Raw genomic sequence first — 15,184 nt, 5'->3', positions numbered from 1 at the left:
TTCACTTGCTGGGAATTTAGTAATATCTATCATCCTGTTTTATTTATTCATTTATTTACTCCAATTTAAGGCCCTATAACCCAGCACAACACTCATGAGGATCTCTAACCCAGTCCAGCCCTGCTGATGAGATCCCCTCACAATGTAAAGCGCTCTGAGTGTCTAGAAAAGCACTATATAAATGTAACGATTTATCATCATTATTATTATTATTATATGCAGATTTAGTGTCCAGTGATTTGCTGAGGATGAGGATGGAGGTTCAGGCAGATGAAGCTGAAGTCACTGTTTTTCTGCTGACAACAACTCACTTCAAGAGTTGCCTTTCTAAAAATAAACTGTATAATACTGGAAAAGAAATGCAAGAAAATCCCAGTTCTATTAAAACTCGAGGACCTGTTCTGACCAAAGCATGCATTTGTTGGACTGTCGCGTCCCTGCGAACTGATCTAACAGCAGTCTGATAGCATTGATAATATTTTAAAAACATTTTCCTTATCTTATAAACACATGATTTTGGGTTATTATATCAAGGATCGCTCATTAAAGGCACAATATGTACGATTTTTTTATTAAAATAACCAAACCACTAGAACAGTGTTATATATTTTGCTGACTTGTGTACTTACATTATCCCAAATGTTTCTAAGAATGTTTAAATCCAGAGAAATAAGCAATTTTAGCTAGTGGCACGGAGCGTGTCTACAGTGTCATTGTGTTGCCTGCTAATGAGGTGATAACCCCTCGATTTCCAAAGACGCTTTAATATGTTGTGTGTTGTAATAGACCCTTTGTCTCTTTGTTTATTTTGAATACGCGCCCTCTAGCGGCGAAAATTACATGTTGTGCCTTTAAAGGATGTTTGTTTTATTATACATTTTATTTTATTTTAATGTAAATTTCACATCCATATATGCAAGTTTACAAAGGGCAAACCTATTTTTATAGTGCTTGAAAAAGAGATTAAAATGTATATAGATGTGATGTCAAAATCTAAAAATAGTAAAGCAAATAAAACGGTTACTATATGCTTTTTTTTTTTTACATTTTCACATTTAAAAAATTTACTTTATGGTGCTTACTTTTACTTACAAAGTACATTTTCTGTATTAACACTGCATTGTAACATCCGATGGAAATGTAAAATATGTGTAGTATATTTGTTTGTAAACTGATGCATTCCTTTTTTTTTCTCTCTCTCTTTTGCTTTTTCTTGTTCTGTCTTGATGACTCTGTCATTGATGCATGTGAAATGTTCTTTATTATACAGTGGGATATGGCATTATACATGCTACTGTTGACAATAAAGCATTAAAATAAATAAAGATAAAAAGCAGTCTGATAGCATCAGTCTGGTCCAGATCCTCTCTGGAGACCTGTGCATCCGCGGAGGCTCGAGTTTCGAGGGGAATATGGCAGGATGATCTTTGGGAAAACCCAGGAATTCACGGAGCAGAAACTCCGCGGGAAAACACCGCCTCCTCGCGCGCCACGCCCCCTGCTGCCAGCGGCGGGATTACATCACCATCACCTTCATCATCATCTTCATCATGCGCTCGCGCTGTGTGATTTGGGTCAGTCTGACAGCTGCGTATGATATCGCTAGTTCTGCTAAAAACACCTCGAGAGCCCTGCGTCGCGCTGCGCTGTTTTTAACGCGTCCTAAATCAAATGCCCCTAAAACGCGTTTTCTGACAGCAAACAACACATTACTGAACACAACAAAAACAAAACAAACAAAACAAACAAACAAAAGACACGCACGCCTTTAGCGCTCGAGGCTCATTCCTTCAGCAGAACTACGGATCCCGAAACCTAAAATGCCAGAGCTCGCGCAAGATATCGCAGGACTCATCAGAGGAGAGTTTCTTTGAAACGCGGGCTCTACAGTAACTCTACAGTAACGCCCGCCAGCGGCGCGTCAGCGCGCGCTTCCCGGAAACACACCGACTTCTCTCGCGAGCTGAACCCTGACACTATGCACTTTATTCTGTGTTCATAACACACTCATATAACTCACTGTAGAAAGAAGACACATTCGCTGTATTTACATTAACAGCGGGTAAATGCTTGCATGGACTAAACATTGCTGCTGGTGTCAGATTTACTCGCACTGAAGAGATGCATGTTGCGATACAGGGTTCATTCAGATTACAGTGTACAGTTTACCTGAATTCACCCTATTTATGTGAAGTGAGTGGAAGTGAATGCTATAATTAACAACAACATCTATTATTATCATTATTAATATTGTTATTGTTATTATTATTATTAGGGGTTAATTCTGTGGGCCTATTATTATTATTATTATTATTATTATTATTATTGTTGTTGTTGTGAATTGTTGATTATCGTGGCAATAACACATGAATATGATTGTCTGTGTGTGTGTGTGGGGGTGTGTGTGATATTCTGTGGTGTCATGTTGAGGGTGTGTGTGTGTGTGTTTATCCAAACTGAAATGTCTTCCGCACGTAGCCCTTCTATCTCATAACAGCATGATTTCTCGGAAATCAGCCTGCTCGAGTAGTAGAGCGGCTGCCCTGTGTGCGCATGCGCGGGAGGCTCACCGGGAAAAATCCCCGCCAGCGCTATATATACCGAGCGCCGCCGCCTCCTCCGTACAGTACGCGCGAGCTGATCTAGACAGAACTTCAGCTGCACTTCTTAGAGTGGATTCACGCCTTTACAGGACTTACTCTGTTTGCAGTTTTTCTCATTTGGATACAACATTTGATTATACTGTAAGTGCCTTTGATAATATGAAAGTTTTATTGCATTGAATATTATTATTGCATTTATGCTTAGAAATGCTTCGCTTCAGTTGTAGACGCGTGTTGTTTTTCTGGTCAAATAAATAATGTGATAGACTAATTCGACTGTTAGTAATGAACGCAAGCTACAGCAACACGCAGCAACAATGTTGCAAAAACCACAACAGCATCAAAAGTAACTTTTTCATTTTGCTTTGATGTATTTTGTAGATGCATCTTTGCTTAGATGTAAAAACTAACTGAACAAACCACATGAATACATAATAAAATAAATATTTAGCAAAGACTGAGAATTTTGCACAGTGGAATTTCTCAGAGAAGAAAAACAAAGCGCCGTTTCCTGGTCATGAACTTGTCAAAGCGCCTCCCTCCAGATGCACAGCGAGTAAACCAGCTTCTGTCTGCTTCTACAGAAACATGCCTGTGTCCCGAATGCGCATGCGACCCTGGCTGGAGGGCAAAATCTCCTCCAGCACCATCGCTGGACTCATGTGGGTCAACAAGGTAAAGAAATATGATCATCTACTCACAACCATCCAGATAACCATCTGGAGACAACAGCAGTGTTCTAATGGATCTGCAATGCTTTCAGGAGGAGAACATGTTCTCCATCCCGTGGAAACATGCGGCTCGGCACGGCTGGCAGGTGGATAAAGACGCCTGTCTGTTCAAGCAGTGGGCCATTCACACAGGTGAGCGATCGCTCGAGCACACACGACTGAGCTCACAGTCCACCACAGGTGCGCTCAAACTGCTGCTTGTGTTCCTCAGGTAAATACAAGGAGGGAGTGACCCAGCCCGACCCCAAGACCTGGAAAGCCAACTTCCGCTGTGCCATGAACTCGCTCCCCGACATCGAAGAGGTGAAGGACAAGAGCATCAACAAAGGCTGCGGCGCGGTGAGAGTCTACCGCATGCTGCCCGCCGTCGCCAAGAAGAAAGTCAAGAGATGCAAGAGCCGCGACAGCCGCAAACGCAAGGTAAGCATGTGCCAGCGAGTCTGCAGCGCAGGTGCTTGGATTTGGCGTGCATCCAGATCACAGCATTAAAGACGTGTGTTTGTGTGTTCAGATCAAGACGGAGGACGCCGACGTTTACGAGATGCACTCAGAAATGACCCAGGAGAGCACCATCGACAGCACCGTCAATCTAAGTAAGGCTTCTCAGATTTGACTTTCTATCGGAGCTAGATGTTCACAAGAGTGTGATGCTCATCACGTGTGTCTTTTCCCCGAAGGCACCGCCAGCCCCTCCGAAGACACCCCTGCATACGAGGTGGAGATCGCCAACTGTCCTGAAGACCTGTACATCAGCAAGTTCCAGGTGTCTCCGCTGCACTCCACAGGTAACAGAGCTCTCGCCTCGCTTCCCCTGTGTCTCTATCACTGATCACTGGCTCAAACTCACCCTGTGCTTTCTCCATCTTTCCGCCCGCAGACCTGGAGGAGAACGAAGCCATCATTGAGGTGAGTGTGACCTTTGCTCTTTGTGCATTGTGCTTTTTCATTGACAGGAATACCCCGTAATCAAAGAACAAGCAAAAGCCAGCGGCTTACAAGTTCTGTGTTTTGCTCTTGCAGATCTCACGGCAATTGGAACGTGACAGCACGCAGTGGCTGCAGAGCAATTTCTTTACGAAGGGGTTCCTGGCCAATGAAGCAGGCACAACAGAATCTCTGAGTCCAGAGAGCCAGTGGAGCGAAAGCTCAGGTAAATGTTGCGTGAGCGGTGTAGACGAGTATCTGGTGTCTGTTCTGAGCTGAGAAGGATCTCACGTGTGTTTCTCTGTCCTGTTGCTGCAGGAGAGGAGCTGGAGTTCCGGCTCTACACTGAACTGACCCCAGACCTGCATGACGACTCTCTCTGCACCTACACCGAGCTAATGAACAGCAGCTCCATGCCACAGACCATGTGTCCTCTCTGAGAGCGCCGCCTCGCTCCTCGGACTCTGTCTCACGCACATCTTCTCACTCATGGACAATGGACTCCGATCCACACAATGGCTCATACCTCATATGTCTCGTTCGTTCATACGTCTGGATTCTGCTGATCCTCGCGGGACAGACGGGTGCTCTTCAGAAACGCTCTCTCTCTAGGATCTTCCAGAACTGAAACTAGACGCCGGCTCGTGGCTTTCGCTCCTCTTGTGCAGCTCTGTGACCGTGTAACCTCATGTAATGTGAACTGGAGCGACTCCGTTATGTGCTCATCATGGCAGGGGTTTCCTCACCGATAGGGTATATATATATATATATTCATTTTACACATTTATCAGATGAGAGTTTGGGAAGGGGTTCTACACTGTACATACTGTAAATATTTATTTGTAATAAAAAACAAAATGAATTTATTTGCTGTTGTTGGTGTTATGCTTTTCTGAGAGAGAGATTTTGCCTTTGTTATTTAAATTAAACTTGTTTTATTCCAAGCACAATTTCTCATTTGCATTTAGTCTGAAGAGTTTGATGCACTAAAGCCAAAAATTTATAAAAGAACATATTGTTATAAAAATAGCTAGTTCAAGTCATTGCAAACACAAACTGAAAAACATACAAATAATTACATCTAAATGAACTAGTTTATATATTATTTAACATCAATGAATCAACCTAGATACACTGATTTATGCAAACTTAATATCTATGGGTTAAATCAGGTAGAAATAACTCTTTAAGCCACTTTTTACAGTGCAGACTGTAGTCTCTTTAAAGAGACAGTTCACCCAAAATAACAATCCTCTCGTCATGTACACAGCCTCACATCAAATCACCTGCAGAACGCAAAATAAGATAGATATTTAGCTGATGTCATCACAAAGGATTCATGCAACTCTGGAGGTTTACTCTCTTGAAGTGATGGTAAGTCATGTGACACGGAAGAACCAATGAGGCCTGATGTTATTGACACGGTGCCATATTGGATCCGGCCTCACCTTGTGAAAAGCAATGTGCTGAATTGTATTGCATGTGCACTTGCAATGAACTTCATATCTTTAAAGTTGATTTTTTTTTTTAACTACTTGCAGATGATGTCATATTAATGAAATAAAAGGCCACTTAAGTTCACTCATGTACACTTAAATAGTGCACTTTTAAAGTTTTTAAAAAATGTAGTAAACTGCACATTCTTCATTGCAAACGTGTAAATAGAGAGATATTTAAACACATGATATTCAGGTTTAAACAGAAATGGCATTATAGTCAAGTCAGCTTTATTTCTACAGCGCTTTATACAGTAGAGATTGAGTGGAAGCAGCTCCACAGTGATGAACAGGAGAATCCCTGATGGAAACTCAGATTGTGAGTCATTATTCAGATGCGCTGAGTTCAGAAGAGCAGAGTTCAGCTGGATTCAGTCCAAGAGCTTGGTCTCATCTGAGATCATCCTAATCGAGCCAAACGAGGCAGTGGTAACGAAACTCCATCAGGTGACAGAAATGGGGAAAACCTTCGGCTTCTCCTCTGGTCTGAGTGATATTGATCGTGGTTCTTTAGACTGGCATGAAGTGGGAAGGAAAGAGCTGCGGTCTGTTCATCAGGATGAAATATGAAGGCAGATCAGGCAGTAAATGACCGGCTTATCAATGACACGATGAGCACTGATAAAGCAGTCATCTAGGAGTATATTACAGTTCACCATAAACGCTTGTCGGTACGTCCAGCAGAACTGTGACCATATTTCAAAGACAATAGAAGTAAGTATGAAATACTTCATGCTTAAGCGGGTCAACTAATTGGATTTAACATAAATTTGATTCAATTGTAAACAACACAGTTAAGGTTATATTCAGTTCACACTTAAGTATACCCAGTAACACTTTAGTTTAGGGACCGGTTCTCACTGTTAACTAGTTGTTTATCAGCATGCATATTACTGGCATATTGGCTGTTTGTTAGTACTGATAAAGCACATATTAATGCATGAGCATATTTTAGATGCCTTAATTCACCCCATATCTAAACTTAGCAACTACCTTACGAACCATTAATAAGCAGCAAATTCAGTTTATTGAGGCAAAATTCATAGTTAATAGTGAGAATGACTATTCTTATGAAGTATATTATTTCTGTAATAAGCGCTCTTTTTAAAGCATACTTACTTTTCAGAAGGGTCTGTAAAGATGAGCTGATGTGAAAGTGTTTAAGCGCTTAAATTTCTCTCTGTTCGTCATGTAAAGTGATCGTATGGCTTCAGAAGACTCAATTTTACACCACATTTATGTTCTTTTTGGTGCTTGAAACTTTAGACCCCACTGACTATTATGGTGTTGATTCTTCAACAAATCTTCCTTGTTCCACAGAAGAAAGACAATCGTACGAGTTTGGAACTGATACAGAGAGTCTGCTTAATTCATTTCAACTTGATATGGAGCAAAAAATAAATACATGTAAAAAAACATTCATTGCTCTTGCTCTGACTTAGACAGTTAATAGCTGTGTTTCTGTTATGATGAAATTCAGAGAATTCCAGGCATTATTGAGTGAGGAAAGCAGTTTATTTTTCTTTGTTTAGGCAAGAGTGAACATTAGAGCTGAAACCCTTCACACAGATAAATAAGTCAGTTTAGAGAAAAGCATCAAGGGCATCGAATGCAATCAAGAAAACACATTAACAAGTGACGAGTGAGGAAAAGCAAAACGGCTCCAGAGCCGAGTAAACGGATATTCAGCTATTAAAACAGCAAAGCGTGGAGTTTGTTGATGAATGTGGTGGCTTGAGACTCTGGTCTTCACAGGTCTGAGGTTTCACACAGCACAGGCTCCCGGCATTAAATCTTGCTCTCTGAAACACAAAGGAGGAAAGGAAGTGTGATGAAAACATCCAGCGAGCCGTTTCCTCTAACCGACCGCCGAGGCCTTTCTCTACATGTATGCATGATATATGTTAGACGGTGTGATTTATGGACGGTCGTGTCATACATCACAGATCTGAACCTCCTCTGCTCGTTTTCTTCTTGAGGAAATACATTATCTCAGACAGTTTTATGCATACCAACGACTAACCCACCTACATATCACTGATTTTATCAGCTGTTGCAAGCTAAATTTACAGCAAATACCTACACCTTACACAGTTGTTCTGCCACATGCTTTCCCACATTAGAGCCTGCTATAGAGCGCTTCATCTGTTAATGCAGGACTGCAAACCTGCTGTGCACTCACTTTCATACAGACAAGCATGTACTTCATATTGCCTATAAGTACCTGTAATCATTTATTCTGATAATATTTGAACATTTCACCAACATCACACTCTGCAAGTGGCCATTTTTGAAGGCCAGTTTCTAATTTCTCGCTTACTGACGCTTTGTGTGTTGAAGTAATATTCATGTCTTGTAGTTGTTAAAAGGGATAGTTCACACAAAAATCATCATTCTGTCATCATTTACTCGTCCTCATGTCCTCAAGAAGATGTTTTGAGAAACGTCTCAGTGTCTTGCTTGGAGTCCAGTGTTCTTCAAAATGTCTTCAGGAGAAAGTCACACAGATTAAAACGAGATTTAGAGTAAATGATGACAGAATTATGATTTTTGGAGGAACTGTCCCATCAAAGTGTCATGAATCCAATCAGATTTGATATTTATGAATGAAACTATGAGTTACTGGCCAACCATTAGCACACACAGAAACATAATTATTGAAATAAGTACAGTGAAATATGAAGAGACATGTACGGTCGATAAGATATCATGCGGTGAAAGTGTTATTCCTGTTACTCCATCCCTCATTGAGTGCAATGAGAACGACAGACTTACATCCATTAAACACACTCAGACGGAGAGAAATCCAGACGTGACGTTCTGTCTGCTCTAATGCACTCGCACCTCACTTGATGATGAAATCATCTACTCCTGGTTAGATGAAATATGTCCAGTTGTGACTTGAAATATTAAATATTTGAAATATAAAATAATATAACCCCAATGCTCAAAAACGACACTAGACATTTCACTTATAGATAGCTACAGACCCGTCTCTCTCCTCCCGTTCATAGCAAAATCACCTGAAAGCATTGCGTTCAACCAAGTGTCCTTCCTTTCACAGAACAGCCTGCTGGACAATAACCAATCTGGAAAAGTGGCCAATCAACTGAAACCTCCTTGCTGTCAGTCACTGAAGCGCTACGCAGTGCAAGAGCTGAGTCCAGATCTTCAGTTCTCATTCGGCTGGATCTATCTGCTGCATTCGACACTGTTAATCATCAAATCCTTCTGTCCACCCTCTCATCACTGGGCTTCACCAGAACTGCACTCCACTGGTTTGAGTCTCACCTCACAGGTAGGTCCTTCAGGGTTTCTTGGGGAGAAGAGGTATCTAAAGCACACCAAATAATCACTGGGGTTCCTCAGGGATCGGTACTCGGACCGCTCCTCTTCTCCATATACACTACTTCACTGGGACACATCATTCAGGCACAATGGTCCTCATTTATAAAATGTTGCGCAGAAACCATCCTAAATGTGATCTTACAAACATCTCTCAAATATGCGTACGTGTGATTCATAAAATGAACGTATGTACAGAAAATGCACGCACGCCTCTCTTTCAGATGTGAAATCTATGAATCGCAAATGATCTTGATCTTGCGCGCAACTGAATGGTTTCAGCTCTCTGCCTTGTAAATGACTCCTAATTAATGTCATTAACATGTAAAAGATCACCAGTCATCATCCAAATTCTTTCATTTAGAACAGCGAGCTGCAAGAACAGCTTACATTTCCAAAAACCTGCAGTGCTCCGACAAGAAAAAGTGAGTACGTCTGCTCAGACCCTGACGTGACGCTAAGCACTTTTCCACATCAAAGACAGTTTTTACAAATATGAGCGCTGGCGTGGATTTAAGCACACACACACTCTAAGATCAAATCTGAGCAACGCACGCTTTATAAATGAGGCCCATGGCACCGGCTCGGATCTCAGGCTGCCTGTCGGACATCTCAGCATGGATGAAAGAGCATCACCTGCAACTCAACCTGGCAAAGACTGAGCTTCTCGTCTTCCCTGCCAGGAATCTTGGGGTGATCCTTGATGATCAGCTGACCTTTAAAGATCATATCACATCATGCAGGTTTGCACTGCACAACATCAGGAAGATCAGACCCTTCCCAACAGAACATGCAACACAGCTTCTTGTCCAGGCCTTTGTCCTTTCTAGGATGGACTATTGCAAAGCTCTTCTGGCTGGACTTCCATCATCTGCAATCAGACCTCTGCAAATGATTCAAAATGCAGCAGCACGTCTTGTTTTCAGTGAGCTCAAGAGAGCCCATGTCACACTGCTTCTCATCTCTCTGCACTGGCTTCCAGTCGCGGCTCGCATCAAGTTCAAGTCACTGGTGCTCTCCTACAGAACAGCCTCCTCACCCTCCCACCTCCACTCTCTTCTAAGCATCTATATCCCCTCCAGAAGCCTGCAGTCGGTAAACAAGCGGCGGCTCGTTGTCCCATTGCAGAGAGGCACAACATCTCTCTCCAGGATGTTCTCTTTCACCGTACCCTGTCGGTGGAATAAACTACTAAACCAGCCAAATCCCTCACAGTCTTCAAGAAACAACTGAAAACTCATCTCTTCCGTGAGCTTTTATCCTTATCCCTTCCTGTCCTTTCTTTTACTATTTGAATGTTTGAATGCTGAAATTGCTTTATGTATTCCTCAATTGTAAGTTGCTTTGAATAAAAGTGTCAAATGAATGTAAATGTAAATCTAAAAAAAAAATATTAAACTTATTTCATTTCAGCTAGGTGCCAAGCAACATTTCTCATTTTTCATTTAGTTTAAATGTAGTTTGATGTAGTGAAACAATTCAAACTAAAACTGAAATAAAAAAGACAAAAAAAGCCATACAGACATTTAAATAAATAAATAAATAAAATGACAAAAATAAAACAAAAAAAATTTAAAAACATTAAATTAAATTAAACATGTAAAAGAAAAATTAAAAACATCAAAAAACAACAAAAAAACAATAGTGTGTCAATGATACTAAAATATCACTTAAACGCACTCGCTCGGGTTCTGTTGAACTGACTGGCGATTTACACTGAGAGAAAGACTAAACGACTGATTCGTCTCGATCATCTGTGTTGTTTACACGCGGCATGTGTCTGATTACATTAAAGCTCTGCGCAAACATTCACTCGAGCTGATCCGTGTTTTTGAAGCTCTTGTTATCTTGGCACTGCCTTCAGATGGTTGTTCTTTGTGCTTCTATTGAAATGCTTATAGACGCTGTAGGTTTTTCAGGTCAGGGCAGAAAAGTGATTAAAGCGCTGGACTCATCCAGCCAGTCGAGCAGACAAACACACACGTGACCAAAGCAGAAATACATTACGGCTGAATAACACATTATGTAAGAATTCACACAACTGAAAACATCTGGGGCACTGGAGCAGCTGCGGACGGATCTGTCCTCAGATCAGTGCTTAGTCACTGGTGGGGAGAGATACGCCAAAAACCAGACCCTCAGCCTGACCCCGAGCTTGACCTTGACCTTCACCTTGAGTCTGAGTCTGACCTAGCAGCACCAGAGCGACCCACAAGCCACCTGTCAATCAAATCATTAAACAGGAAAAACAAAACAAAAAATGACATGCAGTGAATTTTCATTCATCTGTCAATCATGAACATGCATCAGTCAGACGAGTCTGACACCTCTGACGCTACTGTCCAAAGAATGAAGTATGCATATATCTGAAGTATGCAAACATATAGCACACACTCACTAACACACACACACACCTGATCAAACCTGCTGCTCAAACTGACACACACACACACACAAACACACACACACACACACACACACTCACTAACACACACACAACTTAAAAATGTTGCTTAACGAAAGTTCTGCTTAAAAATGTTATCAAAATTCTTGTTTACATTCTTTTTTTGTGATATTCTTGTTAAATATTAGCCTGTTAAATCTTAAAGCAATAGCTCAGCCACAAATGAAAATGTGAAGCAATCTGATACGACAACAGCAGATGCACTTTTTCACTGCAGGAAGCGTTATTATGGATTATGGACTCTATGGTATTTTAGTTATAAACGTCTTAATGCTGGATTTGTTCCAGCTTTTGTCTTCTCCAGATGTTAACTGATGGACTGGAGTGCTGTGGATTACTTGTGGATTATTGTGATGTTTTTATCAGCTGTTTGGACTCTCATTCTGACGGCACCCATGCACCTGAACTATTCCTATAAATCTTAATGCTGGATTTGTTTCAGCTTTTGTCTTCTCCAGATGTTAACTGATGGACTGGAGTGCTGTGGATTACTTGTGGATTATTGTGATGTTTTTATCAGCTGTTTGGACTCTCATTCTGACGGCACCCATTCACCTGAACTATTCCTGTAAATGGTCACGATTCCTTCAGCAGAGGTCAAATGTAAGTTTCCGCTCTGGTTTGGCAGCAGATCTCTAGTTAGTGTACTTGAACAGGCCGCTCTCTCGTGGCTCTCTCGGTGCGGCGGGAGATTTCTCTGTCCTTCCAAGCGTACACATCACTGACAGAAAGAGGAACATAATCATCTGCTTATTTTGACACATTCCACAAGACTGTTTGCTTCCACAATAGTCATATCCTGAGCATTCAGCATTTTTCAACTACGGGCAACACTCTTGGGAACTTTTTACCTTCATCATTTGTTTTTATGTCTTTTTCAAATGCCTTGGATTTTATTTATTCATTCGTAACATTAAAAACATAAAACCAGTGGACATTAATACACAACTGTTCAAGTTTGGGTTCAGTACAGTTAAAAAAAAATTATTAATACTTTTATTCATTGAAATACATTACAGTTTAACAGAGATTCACATAGAAAACAGCTGTTTTACATTCTAATAATATTTAATTATTTTTACTGTATTTGTATCAAATAAAGGCAGCCTTGGTGAGCAGAAGAGACTCTTACAGAAACATTTAAACCCTAAACTCTAACAGTAGTGTAGTATTTGTATCACAGGTCATTTATATTTCTGTGGCAATAAATTACAATTCTGTGCTGAATATGACATCAGTTGTTTCAGAAAAATGACAGTAATTGTCCTGTGATGGATGTGTGTGTGTGTCCATGATATGTCCATGGATTAAATGACGACTCTTTTGTCTGTCTAAAGTACAGTCTCAAGTAAAGAGAAATAATGAAATAGTACTGCGTTAGGCTAACCGAGACTTGTCATTTGCACTTATATATTGTTGCTCTTTTGTTAGTTTTGACTGCTTTTATTGTCCTCATTTGTAAGTCGCTTTGGATAAAAGCGTCTGCTAAATGACTAAATAAAATAAAAAATAAAAATAATAATAATAATAATATTTCCAGCATTTTTCATTATTTGACAAAGTTACAGCTTGATTGTAGATGATACAACAGGTAGCCTATACTGTTCACAAGTGATATTTCCCCAGTAAAAAAGTCATATATTTAAAATACATTTATTTCATACTAAATATAGTTCAAATCTATTAACATATTTACTGAGAGATAACTCATTCAATGATTATTAAACTTTATTTGGAGTACTACTTGTGCACAAAGCATATTTCTTAATATTAAGTCTAAAATGTGTTTTAATGTCACTTTTGATGAGGATTGTATGATCTTTGAATAATGTCGGTCTTCAAACTCAAGATATTTAAAGTGTACCTGAAGTGTACTTGCAATAGCTCCACTTTAGCACAAGCAAATGTACTTCAGTCTATCTTTAATTGGACTTACTTCCGCACAATTAAAGTGCATTAACTACAAAATTAGTTGTTCCAATTTGGCAGACTTTAAGTATACCAGTTTAGTATACTAAAAGAACAATTGCAGGGCATTTTATTAAGTACATAAATATGAAAATGTATTTGTAACATACTTAGCATGAAATAATTGTATTATAAATACATTTAAGTATAATTATTTTTCACTAGGGTTACCGGTTCTTCATGCATCAGTTTATCATTTATGGAAGTAAAGTGCATGTATATAGGGTAGGGTAATATTTCATTAATTTATATTTAGTTTTACTGTACAGTGAATGCAGTTCCCCATTTGTCATCAAAAGCTTCTGTCAGCATCTGTAGCGAAACCTAAAAGTCCCGTCCTGACCGCCGTTTCTCACAACACCAGGCTTTCTGGGTCTTTTCCGAAGCACATGTCACTCACACACATGTACAGAAGAACTGCAGTGCTTGTTTATCAGTCCTGAATAAAACTCCACGCTAGCATTTCACTTCCCCGGAGGTTTCCCTTTCCTTACGCAACATTACAATAGAAAAGAGTTATTTTCAGACACGTTTCAACATGACAGACAAGTGGAGTGTTTCTCCTCTGATTCACTGGAGTTAAGCAGACGTTTAGGCCGCATCTTTTGCTTAAATAATAATCAGGATGTTAACGTGAGTCACTCTTTCACAGTGAAGCGAGCTAAAGCGTGTGTGTTGAGTGTGAGTGAGTCAGAGTGCAGGGTTTTCCCCGCTCTTATCACACAAACCCCACTGATGGTATTTCCCAAAATTTATGTCCTCGACCGCTGCAGGTTACAGAAGAGCAACAGGGGATCTTTAATCACAGAGGGGACAGCAAGAATCCTAGGGTGGCACACTAATGCATACTGTGAAAAAAATGACCCACAAACCACTATTTACCCACTATATAAACCACAAACTAACACACTATGTATTTCTGCTTCATCTAACTTCCACTGATGTCATTTGTCAGGTTGATTTGCACGATGAGCTTTGTAAAAATCGACGCGTTTCAGAAAGGCGGGGCATAGAGGAGAAACAATAATGTACAGTATGTGGAAAATAATGTGTTTTTTTAACCTTAAACCGCATAAACACATTTCATTACACCAAATACACAAAATAATGTTCTTTTTAGCAGCATCATATGACCCCTTTAAACAACATCTTTGACTTGACAGAAAACTCATACTCATAAAGTACATTATTTAGACATTAACTGTAAAAAATATTCACTGCTTCCGGCAGCTGTATTTCCACTGTTAATAACTAGAGATGCACTGAAATGAAAATTCAAGATTAATTTGCAATTTGGTTACACTTTATTTCGATAGTCCACTTTAGACATTCTATTAACTATAAGTAACTTTGCAACTTCATGTCAACTACATGTCAACTAATTCTCATTAATCTGCAACTACATGTCTACTAACTCTCAGAGTAGACTGTTAGGGTAGGTTTAGGGTTAGTTGAATAAGTTGACAAAGAAAGTGTTAGAAGATATTAAGCAGACAGTCTACTAATACTCTACTAACTGCTAGTTGACATGTAGTTGCAAAGTTACTTACTGTTAATAGAATGTCTAAAGTGGACTATCGAAATAAAGTGTAACCATTAATTTAATTATAATTGCTCTTATCAATTGTTAATAATGACACCAGTAGATATTGT

At 39.9% G+C, this 15,184-nt stretch overlaps 1 protein-coding gene and 1 pseudogene across 1 annotated transcript; both read left to right on the top strand.

Annotated features, from left to right (window-relative positions):
• The first annotated feature begins 2,630 nt into the window (after positions 1 to 2,630).
• On the top strand, positions 2,631 to 5,100 carry LOC107757859 (interferon regulatory factor 1-like). Its single transcript, XM_016575455.1, has 9 exons — positions 2,631 to 2,744; positions 3,188 to 3,278; positions 3,367 to 3,466; positions 3,546 to 3,754; positions 3,846 to 3,927; positions 4,012 to 4,119; positions 4,212 to 4,240; positions 4,355 to 4,484; positions 4,577 to 5,100. Exons 2-9 carry the CDS (start codon positions 3,192 to 3,194, stop codon positions 4,696 to 4,698), a joined length of 867 nt encoding a protein of 288 aa, XP_016430941.1. The 5' UTR covers positions 2,631 to 2,744; positions 3,188 to 3,191; the 3' UTR covers positions 4,699 to 5,100.
• A 4,563-nt stretch (positions 5,101 to 9,663) lies between these two features.
• The window catches only part of LOC107757848 (uncharacterized), a 7,285-nt pseudogene continuing 1,764 nt past the window's right edge, over positions 9,664 to 15,184 (top strand).

This window comes from Sinocyclocheilus rhinocerous, unplaced genomic scaffold (assembly GCF_001515625.1).
Source record: "Sinocyclocheilus rhinocerous isolate Xijiao unplaced genomic scaffold, SAMN03320098_v1.1 scaffold2338, whole genome shotgun sequence".
In the NCBI taxonomy this organism is placed as follows: Eukaryota; Metazoa; Chordata; class Actinopteri; order Cypriniformes; family Cyprinidae; genus Sinocyclocheilus; species Sinocyclocheilus rhinocerous.
Note: the sequence above shows the minus strand (reverse complement) of the source record. Positions and strands in the feature narration are given on the sequence as shown.